Genomic DNA, 18,269 nt, shown 5'->3' on the forward strand with positions numbered 1-18,269 from the left:
TTCTTTTAGAATTTCCTTTACAAAAGGAAGGAAAGGCTCTGACATAGTATTTTTAGCACCAGTTTGTAAAACATTCAGCAATCTCTTTTTTTTTTTTTAATTCTAATTTCTCATTTTAAATGCCCCCCCCCCTTTTTTTTTTTTTTTACTATGGGTTCTTTATTAACAAATTATCTGTAAGAATGCAAGGGTGAATGAATAAAGTTACTGCTGAAAAGTCCCCACTTTCTCAAGTGTTAAACCTGAAACTGCATGGGTTTAGTTCTTTCAATCTAGCTCTATCCAGAGAAAAAAAATTTAATGTGACTTTAAAGCTAGATTTTTCATATATACACATAAGGAGAATATGAGGGAGTAGGAATGTCTAGACTCCTGAAACTTGGGTCTGACAGCTTGACTGGGTTATTCATGCTGCCTCATTAATGCATCTAACAAATGTAGCTAATTTAGGAGACTAGTTTTCCTAGGTGATGGAGGCAGATCTTTCAGATGGTAATCTGAGGATGTTTGCCTTACACTGATTGTGAAGAGGCCAGTGTAACTCCACTGATGATATAGGGAGCCTAGAAGGAGTAACCACCTATGTTAGTTACCTCATACTGGGCAGAGAGAATTCCCCCTACACACTACCATGCTGTAACCTTTATGCATAGGAGTAAATGAGTGGAGACAGTCTTTACTCTTAATGTGTTCAGGAGATTCAGTAGCTGCCTTTGGTGAGAAAGAAAAAAAGAAAAAAAAGGAAGAGTAAGAGGAGAAAGGTGAATGACTGTTTCCTTGAAGTACAAGATAATGGCAGCCTATTCTGTGCTTCTGAAAAAGGCCAGTAGCACACTACTGCTTGGGCCTTGTCTTTGGAAGACACTGTTCCACAGTGTGTCAAGTTTCAAACATCCAGTTGAAAACTGCCAGCTAAGTACTTTTCTTCAATTATTTTAGCCAAGAAAATGCATGGACAGTAAGGCAGTTGTTTCAGCCTTTTAACTACTTCTACCCTCAATAAGTGCTAGAATGCAAAAATCTCTTGAACTCAGTTTGTCTGTAACCTTATTAGAAATCCCAGATCATATAAGGTACCTCTGGTGAAGGCAGTGCTAAAGACATCTGGGTCCTTGAAATATTGGTTTGTGTTAATGCTTTGAGTGGAAAGAGAACAGTGAAAACCAAAACCACTAGACAGTTTACAAAAATTCCAAGAAACAGATGTGGTCTTTTGAACTCAGAAAATACTTCCTATATTTGCTATTTACAAATTAAGCCTAACCTGAAAACTTTGAAAGCAGAAGGACTTATTATGACTTGCAAGAATTAAGAAGTAGGCTGGGGAAAGAAGAGAAAAAAAAATTAATGGAATTCCAGGGTAATTTCAGCAAGAGGAGGGCTACCAGCTGTTTTTTATACTGCCTTTCATTAAGAAAGAGTGCTGTGAGGCTGCACCTGAAGAGTCAGATGATGACTACCGCTGAATAGGTTATACATTCACTGGTTACTCACGCTGCTAACAGTAATTCCCAAACCATAGCAATCAACTCAAGCAATGGATGGCTTTTGTGAACACAAAGGGGAAGATTCTCAAGGACACTTGACTTGCAGTGATTTCTGAGCCCGTAACTCCCCTTGCTTTTGAACAATGTCCCAAACCATTGAAAAGAAGGTTAAGAATCTCTTTTGGCAATCCCATACTGCTACAATAACACTCTGTATATCAGCGGATTGGACTAAGGCACTGACTTGACTGGAGGCTGAATGAGTTTCAGCGCTCTGCAGTGCAAATCTGGTAAATCAAAGTTCACTGAAGGTAGTGCAAGTATTCTAGACTCCACTGAGCTTTAAGACCTGTCAGATGACACAGAGACAAAGGCACTCATGCCTAGACACCTCATGGTCTTACAAATAGCATTTCTTGTGCTCTGGAACTGACAACCTATCACTCAGCTGTGGTTCAATAATAAGTGATCACACAAGACAGAAACTACAATATATGGTGTAGCACAGTAAAGAGAAAAGAGGCCAGGAGCTGTTTAGCCGAAAAAAAGAAGGAAAGAGAAAAATGTCTCTTACCTGGTCAAGATTGTTGTAGAAATCTATACTGGCTGCACACAGGTATCTCCCAAGCAGAGTCGCATGGGTAGTAAAAATTGTGGCAACGGGAAGTTTCTGAGATCGAGACAGTATTAAGCCCACTCCTGCCTGCCACTCATGGAAGTGGGCAATTATGTTGGGCTTGTCATCAAACTGACAGGAAAGCTGAAAATAATTAGAAAGAACATACATGAAACACACATTATCCTGCGCATCATCCAGCCCGAGAACCTTCTTTTTTTTTCATACTGCCTTCTGTGTGCTTGCTTTCTTTCATATGACAAGGCAGTATAGTGTTTTAAATGGTCACGTCTTGATTCCCATCAATGCTAATTCTTAGCCCAAGAAGCACACGTGCCTCACTAGTGCCTCAGAACAGTATCCTCCAAGAGTGTTGGGGAGCTCTGGCAAGCACAGTCACTCTTCTTTAACTTGCTCTTCTGCTGTTGAAACTCTTGTTTGCATAAGAAAATCATGAGCACCTATGACAGACAGATGATTCTGCAGATTAACAAAGTTTCCTCTTTGCAGGTAGGCTGTGGTAGAGTTACATGTGAAGTCACAGTGCTACCACTAATTCTTTCTGTCTATATTCCCTGTGCAAGGTAGTACCTAACTGCTGAGATATGGATTGACTGGCTTCAAGGACAGTTAGTGAGTGTGACAACTTGACTACTATCGAAGAGAAAAAGGGAGTTTGAGATCCTACTTGTAAGAGCATCCAGTGACAAATAAGTGAGTTGAGAACAGAGGGGGAAGTGACAGTAAAGACACAGCAGATTTCACACAGGGCAGTCCCCCCCATTCTCCCAGAAAAATATAGTTAAATGACCAGTTAAGATTTAAGTTTTAAATACAAATTTGATTTACATCAGGTGTCCACTTCTTTAAAATTAGTTTTCAAACTGGAAAATAGAAACCACATCCCAAAGCTTTTTTTGCCCTGCTGACAAGGCTGAGGTTTGAAAATCTCTAGATTTAAAAACTGTACCTCTTTTAAAAACCAGGCTGTTAACGATCCAAAAATCACAGCATCGTTGGCTTCTCGGTCATGAAAAGGGATCCCTATGTTGCTGACATCCCAAAATTCACCTTTCCACCTGTCCAGATTGCAAGCTGCTGATCCTATATCGAACAATAAGACATATGGGCTGCCCTCTATCAACCATCTTCCAAAAAAGACCTATGGGAAAGAGGCAAGGACATAAGAAGAAAATGTTAAAGTGAATGTAAAGGCCAATTAGCATAACTATTTTCATCTATCAAAGTTTAGGTATTTTACATAAGGAATATGTGATCATAGTCCTACATACCCAGGATTTGTGGTTTTCCTTGCAAAATACAGTGGACTAAAGGCAGGGGTAAAAGGAAACTACCATCTTTAGAACATTTTGTTCTTAAGACTTTCATTTCAGATTTTCATTGCAATGTTAACTTTTTTTCATGAAAAGAAGCTTAGGAAGACTATACTTAGTTGAATAATGAGGTCTTACGTTCTTATTGAAGTATTTATGCCATTTTTGCTCTTATTTCAAAATTATTATTTTGTTTCAGTCAGATTTGTCACCAATCTTTTGCCATTTATGCTAGATTACTGGTGAAAGATTTTGTAGGACAGGTGCTTGGGACCAGTATCTACCATAACGTTTCCTCATTCTGTCCAAGCAGTGCAGTCAATGCCCTTCATCAGAGTGGAAGGATCAGTCAGAAGGTGTAATAATACCTAAACCCACATCAGCCTAAAAATACAGCTTTTCTGCTTTATCTGCATCAGTATAGTTAAACATCTCTAACACTATTTAGAACTTCACTGATATAACCTACCTGCCCAACCAGGAGAGCCGGCTGAACTGTCATAAGGCAACACAATGCAGCTGGCCCACACTACAGATTGTACCAGTCTGTGCAGTCAAATTATTTCACATTAATTCTACCATCAAAATGGCTATAGCAGCAGAAACAGATTAACTGGGAAGAACAAGGTACTATAGGGAGGCTAGTGCAGTTTATATCCCATGCAGAGGAATCTTTTATGCCACTGTTCAATCTCTTTTCATTCACTAAACCCTGGGACCTCAAGGGTTGAACCCAGCCCTGATGCTAGAATGGGCTGAATAGAGGTCAGGTCTTGAAAACAGTGAGATGAAAGCTCTTAGACCTGTTTGCACAAAAAAACACAGGTTGTAATAAAAACACGTGTGTGAAGGAGGGTCAGCTCCTTATGTACTTATTTCAGGCTATCCAGGTTTCTTTTTCAGCAAAATGAGGATAAAAAGCAGGGAGTTTGTGTAAACCCAGACTTCATCTAAATATATGGAGTCAGGTTGTGGCAAGGAACAGACCTGACCCAAGAACTTTGGAAACATTCCTAGGTCCCCTCATTTAAAGGGATCCATTGTGATGCATAAGCAAAATCCAGACATAAATGTTAATAGGATAAGCACAGCTCCTGGAAACTAGAGCGTCATTATTAGAGATCAAAGCTATACTTGACGTACCTGGGACAGATTTGCTGCTATATAGGAATACTCCAGCAGCACAATGCACATGTTAGGCTGGCAGAGTTGGCTGTTTAAATTGAATATATTGCTGGGACAGCATGAAGTGTATATATAACATTGTAATTAATCTGCCCCACAAGTCTTTAGCTGTTTTCCAAACAAAGGAGTGTTACACAGCTTGCAGAGACATCTCTGTAAGCAACCGAGGCAACATGGAAAACTTGATCAATCACTTACAAAAATCTGATTAGAAATAAGAAATGGCAGTTAAATTAGACCTCTCAGTTTGAACCTCAGCCTGAGCAATGCAAGCATCACATGTTAGTGTCCCCAACAGACACTTTCCCAAGCTGTGGCACATACACATCCAACAGTACACTTCTACATAATATGCAATAGGGCACTAGATCCTAAGAACAGCAGAACTGCTGTTACAACAGGAGATATCGTTGCTGGTACCACAGCGGGTGGCAGTCTAAGAACTTCATGAATTTCTACATTAAAGTGTGTCATGCCCCTCAGCCACAGAACCTTGTGAGAATGCTTCCTTGCTGCTGCATCTCAATGCTTTTTGCATCTGTTTGGCACACAATATAAGGAGACAATTTTTCCTCCTGCAAACTACTATGTCTGAGGGACTCAGTGCTGAATCAGAGTGAAGGTGAGTTCTAGATCTCCGATGAAGACTTTCAAGAAAGAAGGTCTGATTTAGCATGTGTTATCTTCTACCCATTTTCAGGTAATCAATTGTCCTCAAGGCTGCAGCTGTTTGCAGCATAGTAGCTTGCCCATCAACACAGCAGATTCTATTCCTTTCAGCAGATCACCTTTGTAGGAAGAAGTTTATTCCTAGTTTATTGTTGGAGAAACAGAGTGACAGAAAGGCTGAGGTTTGACTGAGATCACACAGAAAACACTGGTTAAAAATCGTGTAGGAAACAGATGAATTCACTCCTTGTGCTGTGGTTTAACCTCTCTTCCTAGGGAACAGGCAGCTAGTTGCATTGATCTGAGGAAGCAGATTCTTTGTCAGTTGGGTGTTTTTCTTAAGTCTACCTGTTGTTTGTCCCTTTCTGGCTTTCAACTCAATATAATGCTACATTAAAAAAATTGTGAACTAATGGAGCGCTCTTCTCTCTCCAGCAGAAGAATGCCAAACGTAAGGGTTCAGTCAAATTAAGGTCATATTATATCTACTAAAATCTCACTGCATTTAGAGACTAGATAAATAAGTCATTAATCCAATTAAGCAGACTTGCAGATAAATGACTGTTAAAACCTGTAATTGGATAAACTGGTTCTTCCTCAAAAATAACCTTTAATGAATTGACTCTGCTGTTCTAACAGTGGATTCTGAGCCTTTCCCATTGTGACATTGACCAGGACTGCTGTGTCAAGTGGAACGGCAAGAGCATTAACCAAAACTCTAATCTCCTCAGAGTCAGCTTTGTTGCCCTGGGAAGCAGTAGCACATCTGATTTACCTGACACCCTTGGCTTTTCATGGTGTCCATTGCCTTCTTAACTGCAGGGTTTGGAGGTTCACATGCTTCCACCTGAGTCTTCACATTATGCTCAAAATAGGGACCAACCAGAAAATAGTTTTCACCCCATTCATCTGCCGTAGTTCTGGCTTTTGTCTGGATCACAGTGTAAATGCCTCCCACTGCAAAAGAAGATCACAAAGAACAAAAAGTAGAAAGGGACACAGGCCACAAAGCTCTGGAGTAAGCTCCAGCTCACCTGTGGATCAGATACACCTCTAGTTAAATCACTTCACATATTCAGATTTCAAGTGAAACCCAGACTCTATCAAATAAATAGAAGTTCAGTCTCTTAAATGGAATCAGAGCTTCACAGTTCAATTGAGGATTATGCACTGATAGCAGACTGTGTGTAATTCTTAAATGACAATTTAACGCTTTGCTCACTCTTGGGTGACTACATATGGCTTCCCTGAATTTCTCCTCTAATCTCAAATGGATGCTTTCTATCTTTAACTGTTATTTTTAGGTAGTCTATGATTGTTCAAATTTCTTTTAGGTGTTCAAAGTCACACCACAAATGTTCAGTCAATATATTATTTTATTCTTATTCCCCCCATTTTGGATTGTGAAATCTTTACACTCAGATTGTGGGATTCATATCCTGGGGCTCATGCTTCCACTCTTCCATGCCTAATCTTGACTATACTACATCCCAAGCATAGCCTTCTGCTTTTTTATTGCAGCAGTTATAATTTTCAATCATATTTTTCGTGATGTGGAAATACATGTGGTAAGAACTGAGCTGGCACTTCCAGCTTGTTTTACACCACTTACTGAGAGAAGTTGGGAGACTACTGACTCCCAACTTCTTTGGACTTCATTGACTACTGACTATAAAAATGGATTTAAACCAGTATCCTCAAAGCAAAAGGTGTCATGTTCCATTACTAAAGAGTTGTTAAACTTGTAACAAATGTAGCCTACGCTGCCAATATAAATATCTGTAGCAGCTTCTACCAAAATATTGTCCATTTTAAAAATAAACACAATATTAAAATGTATAAGAGAATGCTAAAACAACATGTACAGAGGCTAGGTAGCTGCTGTATATCAGAGACAAGCTTAGCATAGTCTAAGTGACTTTAAAGTGACTTTAAAGAATGGTAAGATAAATGAAGCTCAACTTCATTTGAGCTTCATTCAAATGAAGGTACAAGCAAACAAGAAAAGAAAAAATAGGAAGGGAATTAGTGTTCCTACATAAAAATTTCATCCTCCACTGAATTTGGAAATGTTTGGTAATACTCCAGGCAAGATGACTGTGCTATGCCTTTCAGCAGTGACATCAAAATTACGTAAGGAGTCAGCACTGGAACTTGCCAGTGAATGATAGTAGGAACTCCAGACTTACATTTTTAAAGGTACTAAGTTAGTCAGAGGTGCCAGTGCACTGCATCTAATTGCGTATGGCAAGAATCTTGAGAAGTTACCTAATTCTTCTTAAAAATCTGCCACAAATGACCACTATTTACAACAGAGCAGCTGAAGTTGCTCAGCACTTTGGGAGATTAGTTCCCAAGTTAATTAACCTGTATCACCAGATAACTACAGAAAGCCTTCTGCCAAGCCTGGTATCTTGCAGCCCTGAGGAACTGAACAACAAACCTACATTTTCAACTGTGCTCCTAGGAAAGAAATTGTGCACTTAAAATCCTTTTCTCTACAAATATTCCATCTGTTTTGAATGCTGGAAGGATCCCTAGCCCTACTATTTTTATGTCAAGATCTCTCAGGATTCTAGGTATTCTACAAAGAAAACCAAATGCAGTTCCAATCTACCAGCTTGCCAAGTAGAATTATTACAATAAATTATTACCCTACATAGTAATTCAAGACCTAAGATGAGAAGAATCTCACAGATATATGTTCCTAAATCAAGCTCACTGTTCAAGAGTTTCACAGCATATAGACATGGAACTGCAGAAGGAAATTTATGCATTAGACTATTCTTCTCTGCTTCATTAGGACCAGAAAGCTAAGAAACTAACTTACAGTCATCACACTCTTCCATGGCTGCTCTGGACAGGGATTTAGAGAAATCTTAGGTAAGTGACACTATATATTCCCTCCAAGTTCATCAGCTCACAAGCCGAGGAAGACTACCTGAATAGCTTGGATTCAGATAAACATGTAATTTTAATTATATGAGACAAGTCAGAATGTTCAACCCATAAAGTGATACAGTTATGATGACAAGTCTGTTCTTATGGGGTGGTAAATATGAGCATAAGGCACTTCAACATGGATAAATATGGGGCTTGGGAGAAGTCTTAGTCATGCAACTAGTTGGTTTTAATTGGCGGAAATACAGAGCTTACAATAAGGGAAGATTTTTGTGCAAAGCAGCCTGGTGACCCGGGCGAAAGAAAAAATATGTACCTGCAAGCTGTATATGACTAGAGAGATGCAAAGCTCTTTCCCCACCACCACAAGAGTGGAGATCAGCTTCTTTCATACTGCAGGGCATTCAACGTTGGGATCAGCAAGGTAGCTGAGTTTCCACAGCTATTAATTTTAAGAGTAGTAAGAAAGCTGCAGCTCAGGAGCTGAGTAGAGCCCAGACCTTCATTTTTTATAGCCAGCAACCAAGTGTTTCTTTTCACAAGGTTTTCCTTAGGATCATGGTGTGTGTAAAGCGTGCCCTGCCAAAGATGTATGGAAGACCTGTTCTGAGGGAAAGAGAGGAGAGTATGCTGTGCTTTGCCATTGTAATCTGTTGCATGGCAAGGTAAAAAACATTTCAGGTCACTGATTTGACTGAAATGTAATGAAAAGTACTTAGGATAAAAACAAAAAAGTACGTTTTACAGACTGTGAAAACTCTTCAGAAGATAGCTGTGATAAAAGCTCTGGGTTACGTGGTCCCAAAATTTGCTTTTGCCTTCTCTGTTACTGTGGAAATATGACTCTCAAAGCACGCTGTGCATAAGCTTTAATTTACAGGGGAGGGAAACCACGCAAGTGAAACTATGTATGCGGAAAGTGTTGGGCATAACTTAAAAGACATCTTGAGAAGAATAGAGTGACTTTTGAAATTACATTTCTCCATAGCAAATTCAAGGAACACATTGTACATCATTAAGAGATAGCTTATATCTGATCAGTTACTTTGAATTCCCTGGAAATACCTGTGCCAGTAAGGAATGCATTACATATCCTACTGAGTAAGGGTTTACATATTCACTTGGAGCCTAACAGAATTCTCAAATTACTTGCAACAATTTGGTAACCTCCTTATTCTTCTCTCATATGATGGTTTAAGGTCATATTATAAACAGAAAACCTTTCCAAACAACAGGTATTTACCAAAATCCCATGACGTTGCAAGTTTCTGTACGCAGCCTCTGAAGTTTTGTACTTTGAAACAGGTTTTAAAACAAACAATAAAAGACAAAATGAGAAATAGACGCAGAATCAGGAGAGATCAGATCCAGAGAATAGGTTCAGATTATCACAAACATGGGAAATTAGCAGTAAAATGTGGATACAGGGCTAGTTTAGTGTTCTGATCTCCACCAAAATGCTTTATTCAATTATTTTAAATTTTAATCATTTTAAAGTGTCCTTGAGAGAAAAATACTTCTTTTGTTTTTTTTAAAACAGGTTTTTAACTTTCCCACCAGAATAAAGGAAATCAAGTTAAAAAGAAAATCAACAACAAATATTTTTCCCCATTTATTTATTTTCCATTCTTCCTCTTTTTCCAGGGAAAAATAAACTGGCATGGAAAAGGGAACTAAAATGTTTGGGAAAGAAGGATTTTTTCATTTAAGAGAAGTTTGGCTTTTTTTAGTGACCTCTTTAAAAAACAGAAGATAAAACCAGAATATTTTCTCAGAAAATATTTCATAAAATTATTTTTAAAAGTTTGAATGTTTTCATATACATTACCACTATCATGAATTTATCTAAAGGAGTTATCTGTATCACTCCAGCCATTTTCTTCTTTCCTCATTTCAAGTCCTGGTGCATTATTTCTTTTGTATATTTTAAACCCAGCCATTAGAGCCCTCCAGGATAGACATCAGAACCATCTAAATAAATAAATAAAATGTCTGTGAGTCAAGAACAGTCTCCTGATATCACTACCAAGGACAACACTAGGCAGAAGCAGAGAACTTAGTGCAAGATCTAATACATAGATGTGCTCTTTCTGCTGCAAGCTGTTATATGGAAAGATGCATTGCCAATGCTTTTTGTCAGCCTGATTAGGAAGAGTCCACAGCTTCCAGGATTACCTAGGAATTGCACTGACAAGAAGTGTCTTCTGGAGCTGTGATCCTTTGAGCATGGAATTGCCAAAAATTCTCAAAACTGCCAAAGATACCCACCATTCATTTTACTTGCTCTCCTACCCACCACTCATTACAAAAGGACAGAGAAGCAGAAACCAAAAAGGAAGGAGAGAGATAAGAGGTGAAGCTATTTGAGTGAGACAGAGATAAGGGGAGATTGTTGCTGATCACCAAGTCCTTCCTCACACATCTTTGCTACACAGAGACAGAGGATCAGGATGCTCCCAGGGTTCTTCAGCTTCTTTGTTATGGCCTGAGCCACTCTGATGGTACTGTAGCTTTCCTGAGGACCGTGGCTGCCACGGAATCCAAGAGAGCAGTGGGACCCTGGGTTCAGGGTTCAAATTGATTTCACTGCTGTAGTTATTAGTTACATCAACTATCCTTTTGCCCCTTCCCCTCAGAATGTCTCTCTGATCTGTAGAAATGGGATAAAATTGGACTTGAACTTATCCTTTTCTAATGTTTGGTTGGAATTTTATTTATTGATTGATTGACTGCCTGCTGAGATACCTGGGGACCACTTACAGAATAAGGTTGTAAATTGTGTCAGGTGAAAAACCCCCAGCATCTTCAGAGAGCAGATGTTTTTCCCTGTATTTTTTGGCTACATTTGTAGCCAGGACTCATCAGAAGATAGAAGTGAAATTCTGTGAAATTCTGGCATTTCAAACATATTCTGAAATAATACTGAAACACTGAAATTTATGACAGATGTCCACAATGCAGAAGCTATTTCTGTGTGCATCATCCCCAATGCACAAGATTTCATTTAAGATTGATTTGACATTGATATACCACCCCACTCTAGAAATGCAGAGATTTGATGCTGTGCTTATGCCAAGTTTATGCCAGCACATCCCCACTCCCCAAAGTGTGCTAGTTCAGGTGTGTTACAGATTACAGCATTCACCTTCTCCCAAGGAACTTTCATCACCTCTTAACACAGAGAGGGTAAAATGCTAGTCCCACTGACTTCAGTGGATTCAGGATTTAATTTCCAAGAGTCCAGATTTTCACCAGAGAAACTGTACATAGAGCTCTGCTCCAGCAAGAGCTGAACCAGGGTTTGTTTTTAGCAGTCTTCATTCCAATAGGGATGGAAAAACTATTTAGGATTCATCTACCAGTGACTCTTGAGCTAATCTGTTCACAGATGAATGATGATACAAACTGGCTGTTTGCCCAGCATTTTTAAGCATTCTTCTATTTTCTATCTAAAAGCTGTTAGTAGTACAGCAGGAGATACTAATCTACATATTACTGGAATGATTTTAAAAACATCTTTATAGAGCACAGACCAGATCTTGAACATTCTCAGCCCTTCTCATTAATGTATCAGAAAACCCACTAAACTACAGTTAACTGTTATTCTAACTTACTAGCCTTCTCTCCCCTACCCAGATTAAATACTTCAGTTTTCAGCGGGCAAACATTTAAAAGAGCTTAAAGAGGATGGAGCCATTTTCACTGTGGAAAATGTCCAGGACTGCTGCCATTACTCCTGCAATGGCCTTTGACTGCTCCCTGTTGATAATTTCCATCTGTGGGGCTTCAGACACAAGATCTACATAGCTTGTAGCCATTTGATTTGTGCTCCTGTCCCTAAAGTTTTTATTGGTCTTCATGTTACGGAGGAAAGAAAACCAGTCTTTTTTCCCAACGTGCAGAGAGATACGACCAGACCTGTATTTACCAGAGCATGGTGGCCAGGAGAGAGGATGAAGGGTGAAAAACGCTGAGCTTCCCCATGATTACCACCAGATCACATGGCACTGCAGTGCACTGGGGCCCTTGCTTGCCTGCTTTTTTCCCCTTCTACCACAGAAACACAGTAGATCCACTTCACGGTATGGGTTCTTGCCCATCAGAGAAGAGCCAAATAAAGGGAGGAAAATCTTGCAAAACAAACTACACTTTTCTCATTTCTTTGGCAGGGGACTTTCAATACAAGACGATTTCAATGTTGTGCTTGGTTTAGGTGGCAAGTTCCTTTTCACGTGACTTGGGTGAAGCGGAAGGGAGAGAGACACTGGAGAATGAGCCTTTTTTATTTCTCATTCTCTCCTCCAGCTACTTTATCTTTGCTTGCTCCAAACAGAGAACAGGAGAAAGAAGAGTAACTGAGATGTCGGTGCTTTCCAACACATAAGTCAGAGGTTATCACGTAGCACAGGCAGCAGCCAGGACAGAGAATATAAAAAGGAAGCACGGAGAAGTAGAAAGCTCTGCCTTATTACAGCATGTGTTAAATGATCTAGACTTAAAAAAAAAGCGACACCTTCACTGTAGCAGCTGCTGAGAAAGAAGTGATGAGACTCTGGAAATAATGGATACTTGTAGATCTCTAAGCACTGAATTCATACAACTGACTTGTCCTTCCCTACAGCTGTATCTCATGCCTCAGTACCAGCCAGCGCCATCAGGGAAATCTCATTAAGTGCTTGCTCCCCACAGGCAGCCTGGAACATGAAGACCCTCTCACACTACATAATCAGATGTGCTCTAATTTGCAGGACCCCTTCATCATCCTCAGATTCTGAGGGAGAATATATTTAAGAGGTTCAGAAAACAGCTCACCAGCTGTAAAGGGCACTGTTTACAGGTGCAGGAATAGATAGCCATCTATGAGCTCTGGTAGCATGTTCCTCACAGGGAAGAAGACATTCAGCCTTATTGTCACTGCCACAGAGAAATGGAGGAATCACTAAGAAGCAGCACTGGTCAATGAGGAAATGTACCCATAGCCAAGCACCTAGTGATGTGCACAAAGTTAACACAAAGACTTGAACTCTCTCCTGTAGGCAGCAGGAGAGGCAGCTTTACACCACTTTAGCAGCGCAAACCAACTTCACGCTGAACTACTCTGACACACCTTTGCACTGCCAGAAAGGAAGAAAGAAACCTTCACGTTAAGGGCTCAAAATTAGCTTGTCAGGCAATAAGCCCAGCTAATGCTTTTCTTTCCCTCTATGTTAGGAACATATACGGCAACATTAAAACTAAAACATGTAGCAGTACTAAATCTATGTGGGGTCAAGCCTACAATAAATAAACAGTTCTTCCTTCTGCTAAAGGAGGTGGGAAATGTAGTGTAACCTATTATTTCCTAAGCCTAGGTATCTGCTGTGATGACTCGCCCTGTATTTTGTTGGCTACTCTCTCTCCTAAGAAACACAGTGCCCTAACATTTTCCAAGAACTGTTTATAAAAGTTAGGTCACCAGGGAACAGTATCCCACCATGTGACTTAGACATTCAGCTGCCTGGAAGATTTAGAGAAAAACCTTCAGTATCAAGAAATAACCAGAAAAATAAGCTGAAATAGGCTTATTAAAGAGTTTTTGCACAGATGTTTCAAGTCAAGGTTGGTTAATGGAAACTTTGCACACAGATCCAGTTCTAATGAAGAAATTGCCATGGTTAGTTCAGCCAGCCCTGTTTGAATATATAGGTTTGGTAAGTGGTGTAATTAACAGCACCCTATTTTTAAACTAAATGAATAAACATTCACTCTCATAAATATTAATTATCTCATAAAATGTAAGAATAATAAATTTTAGCTGTGTCAGTTGATTTGGCTTCAGTGAAGTCAACAAGAGCTATATGGATGATTAAATGATTCACTACCTTTTGTAGACACGCAGCAAGACAGATAAATCTAGTTGTGTTTTACTTTTTCTTAAACATATTGTGTGATATCCATAAGCAGTGGGTTCAGATGACTCAGAAAATATATATACTATGGAGTTCAGAGATATTAGCAAGAACACCTGACTTTCCTAGATTTCTGCTGCCATCTGCTTGCCAGTGCCTTACTTACCATGCACACTGCAAAAGCAAATACTGCATGCTCCAATTTCTGACAGTAGTAAATTAACTCAAAAAGCTTGACTGAAGCTGTTGAAAAATAAGCCCACGGGGATCTGAAGTGCAAAAGCTACTCTGCACTGCCTCTGGGTATTGATACACCTCACCACCCTAAAAAGAGCAATGTAAAATTGTACTGCAGTGCAGATTAAATACCGGAAGCTATCACAGAATAGTAATTCCAGTTTCACCATGGGGATAAACCTTAGTACTGTCTGTTCCTCTCACACACATTTCCCCTTTAGAGTTAAAATCTTAACAGATTACAGATCCCCTCTCCTGACTAATCTCTCTATTTATCTGCCAGGACAGTAAGACACATGAGGTCAATCATTTACTCATACTAACTTTTGTGGCAAAAACGGACCCTGTTCACCCTTGGTGAGCTACACCTAGCTGAAAGGGGATGATTTGATGAGTGAATTAGAAATGGAGGCAGAAAGATCTTTGCATAACAAGCAGTGTGCGCTTTGCCTGACAAGCTGTGTGCAGGGAACAATTTTTCAATCTAGACACATACACAAAGCATGAAGTCCCTGTCTGGTACCACCTGTGGCTGCAAAGACCAGTTCAAAAGGGTTTCAGCTGACATAAAGACTGCTGGTCATTGACATCTGCTTTTTGTTCAGTGGCTTCAATGCAGCTATGTTTATTTATACCTGTTTCAAATTTGGCCTCTTCTCCACACTGCTCTAGAAGGCTGAGGGAGACTGCTAAACTACTTTGAATCTGATGCCTGTTTTACAGCTCATTTTCATGCATTACATTCCCAAGTGAATTTGCATGGAAGGTAAAATATAAATATGTACAAAGCAACATCTATATATCCATACATCTGCACACCCAGGCATAATACTTAGATGTTTGTTTAAACAACCTGTCCCTGGTGGTGAAACATGTAAAGGCACACAGATGTCCTGACTACATGCTCATCCCACAGAAGCACAGGAAGATGCAGCCCACACACAGGATGCACGATTACACACGGGTGCCACATGCGCTTCTTCCAATACAACAGCTCTGCAGCTGACTTTTCCACAATCTCTCCTTAATGCCTTTCTTGTCCAAGCCCTTCATGCCTCCCTCCACTCCTGTGGAAAAAAGCGATACCAACTCTTTATGAGCGTTGTACAAACCTTTGTTGGTAACTTCCCAAGAAACTTCAAAGAGCAACAAATCCTGCACTGGTAGGTCTTCATCCTCCCACTGAGGAAGCCCATTAAGAGAAGTCATGGACAGTGATCTAGCCAGTGGCATTTTCTTCAGCCCTCAAACGCTCACCACGCAGGCCACAACAGTTAGCAAATGTCCAGTTAATGTAGCACTTCTCTGCAGTTCTGGTTAGAGCAGTCTGCTGGTGTGCTGGGCTCTGAGGAGAAAATTATTCAGATAGCTGGGAGCTAATGGGTTTAAACTGTCTGACCACCAGCATTAAATTGGCTCAGTGAAATCCTCAGGGCTTGAGTAGCAGCTGCTGGTAGAGGTAAGAATTTAAGACTGATCTGAGAAAGGCCTTGACTGTTTTGGGGCCAGGGCTCTTTCTTTTTCTTCTCTTAGAGGGAGGTAAAAAAGGGTTCTGAGCTCCTCAGCCACAGCATTCACTGTCTACCACCTCAGGGACAACTGAAACTCAACAGTTGTATATTCAGCACTGCCCTGAGCAAATTCCAGCAGGGAGGACACTTTGAGTTCACCACCTGATCTGAGTCCAGCCCCTGAGTCCTCCCCTCAAGATACACCCTCCCATTAACACACATGGACCTTCTCTATCTGCTGGCCACTTACCAACTGGGTTAGTAGATTCTTTCTACATGATGCCTCTTAGATTACTTGCCAGGTTAATTGCTGTTACCTATTCTTGTTCATTTCATCAGTCTGTAAGCACTAGTTTACCTCATAACCTATCTCCACAATTAACTCCAGCTGTGTTCCCAGGGCTCTGCACAAGTCCTTGGCTTCATTCTGCTCTCAAGCAGCCCTGAGAGCTTTTACAAACAGAGCTACAAAGGCTTTATCCCTACTTTGGCCCTTCTTGCAGTTCCGGTCCCTGATTTTGCGCCTGGTTTCTCTTTTTCTATGCCACAGCCCTTTTCTAGCGTCTGGGCCCATGCCCTCTGCCCAGGCAAACTAGTGAGCAGTATGTCATGGAACAGTATGCCACTGTCTTGCTCCAGCACAGAGCTGGGTTGCTGCAAGTGGTGCACACACATCTGCAGAGATGTCGGTCCCTAACTCGCAACCTGAGATCCCCAAAGCTCCACAGAGCAGCTGCCTGCTTGGAAGATGCTTATGTGCTTACATGTCTGGTTGAGAAGCCAATGCTTCTGGGACAGCTGTGTAAGTTGAATCCGATTCTGAGCTTAGAGCACAACCTGCCCAAAATCTGCAGTTCAGCAGTGAGCAAATCTCCAGGTGAGATCCAGGGCACCTCTGGCACTGTGGAGAATAACATTGTACCAGCAGGCACGGACTACTTAGTAGCATAGAGGGAAAGGCTCTGAGCCCACTTAAGACAAAACAAGTCCAAGGCTATTGATTTAGAAGACAGGCAGTCCACCTGCATAAAAGTCTCTTAGACATAACATAATAAATCTGAGCCTACCTTAATGGCTAACTATCTCCCAAAAGACTTGCTCTTCTGCTTACGCTTCCCATGCTTTCTCCGCACTTACGACAGTCAGACCTACCCCTGAGCTGATGGATACAGCTCACTGAACTAATCTAAGGATACAGAAAACTTTTTTGCCAGGTTAGGAACTAGAGCTGTCTCAGCAAAGAGCCTGGCAAGAGGAGATAGAGCAGCTCCCTGGGAACAGGGAGAGACGGGGAAGGTGAGGGTGAACGCTGCCTGTCCTTTCCAGCCTGTGGAGCTGGCAGGCAGGCTCAGCTGCACCGTGCCACTGCACCCACCGGCTGGGCTGTGCCTCGGGGGAAAGAGGTTTCCTTTCTAGGTTGACTGGAAGGCGTTGCGGCCTGCCCAGGGAAGGATTCAGGGGTTTATGGGCTGGGTGTCTTTTTGTCTCAGTGGTTTGAGTTGCCCTATGTACCAGTTTATGAAAAAAAGCCTGGCTGAGAATCATTATTTTTGGGGACAGTGTGGCTTTTACCACCTGGAGTAGGCAGGAAACCAGATCATCCTAGAGGTTAAAACCCGTGTTACTTGGAGGAAAAAACAGTAATATTTTAAGGGTCACTTAATTTCTGAACCATCAAATCTGCCCGAGTCACATTTTCACGCTTTTCCCTGGAAACCCTGAGGGCGAGCCTGAAAGCTGACGGTCTCACAAAGGCCATCCCGGGTGACCAGCAGAGAAGGCAAGAACAAAGCAGCCCGCAGGCCCGTCCTAATCCCACAGGCTTTCGTCAGCCCTGTGTCGACGAATACACAGCAAAGCCAGACGTTTTAAACGAGGCGGAGGAGCGGTGAGACCCCGAACTGCCTCCCCGTTGCGGCCTGTTTCCCGCCCTGCCGGCCCTCGCGCCGGGCCCCTCTGCTGCCAGCCCTGCCGCCAGGGGGCGCCGGGCGCCGCCTAACGGCCGCCGCCTAACGGCCGCCATGTCAGCGCGCGCCGCCTCCTCGGCCCCGCGCACCCGCTGCTGTGAGGGCAGGGCGGGCCGCCGGCGTCTCTCACGAGCAGAACTGTGGCTGCGGTTGTTGGCAGGGTTAGGCCGTACGTACGAGCTTTTATTTAGCAAAAAAAAATGAGACTGCCGCCCAAGGAACTCACCCCCGCTCACTCTATAGTTACGGGTAACTGGGGTGAGCTGCAGCTTCCCAGAGGGAAACCAGGTGGGTTTGCAGGTGCGCGGGCCCCATCGTCACTGCGGGCTGGGTACCGCTGTCCTCTACAGCCCTTTGAACCCCATTCAGGAGGTGTAAGCCGTCCTGCTCGTACCAGTTACCTCTCCACAGACGACATACAAACCTACTGTTGTGATGCCAGATAAAGGGTGGCGCTGGCTCACTGACATAGTC

At 41.6% G+C, this 18,269-nt stretch overlaps 1 protein-coding gene across 1 annotated transcript in view; it reads right to left on the minus strand.

Annotated features, from left to right (window-relative positions):
* GYS2 (glycogen synthase 2) overlaps positions 1-15,936 on the minus strand; it is a 47,717-nt gene extending 31,781 nt beyond the window's left edge. Inside the window, exons 1-4 of the mRNA XM_049821895.1 lie at positions 15,430-15,936; positions 6,067-6,248; positions 3,074-3,265; positions 2,062-2,247 (exon numbers count right to left, since the gene is read on the minus strand). Coding sequence (XP_049677852.1) covers positions 2,062-2,247; positions 3,074-3,265; positions 6,067-6,248; positions 15,430-15,550 — 681 coding nt within the window. The 5' untranslated portion in view covers positions 15,551-15,936. The remainder of the gene's footprint in view (positions 1-2,061; positions 2,248-3,073; positions 3,266-6,066; positions 6,249-15,429) is intronic.
* Between the last annotated feature and the right edge of the window lie 2,333 nt (positions 15,937-18,269).

This window comes from Accipiter gentilis, chromosome 18 (assembly GCF_929443795.1).
Source record: "Accipiter gentilis chromosome 18, bAccGen1.1, whole genome shotgun sequence".
Lineage (NCBI taxonomy): Eukaryota > Metazoa > Chordata > Aves > Accipitriformes > Accipitridae > Astur > Astur gentilis.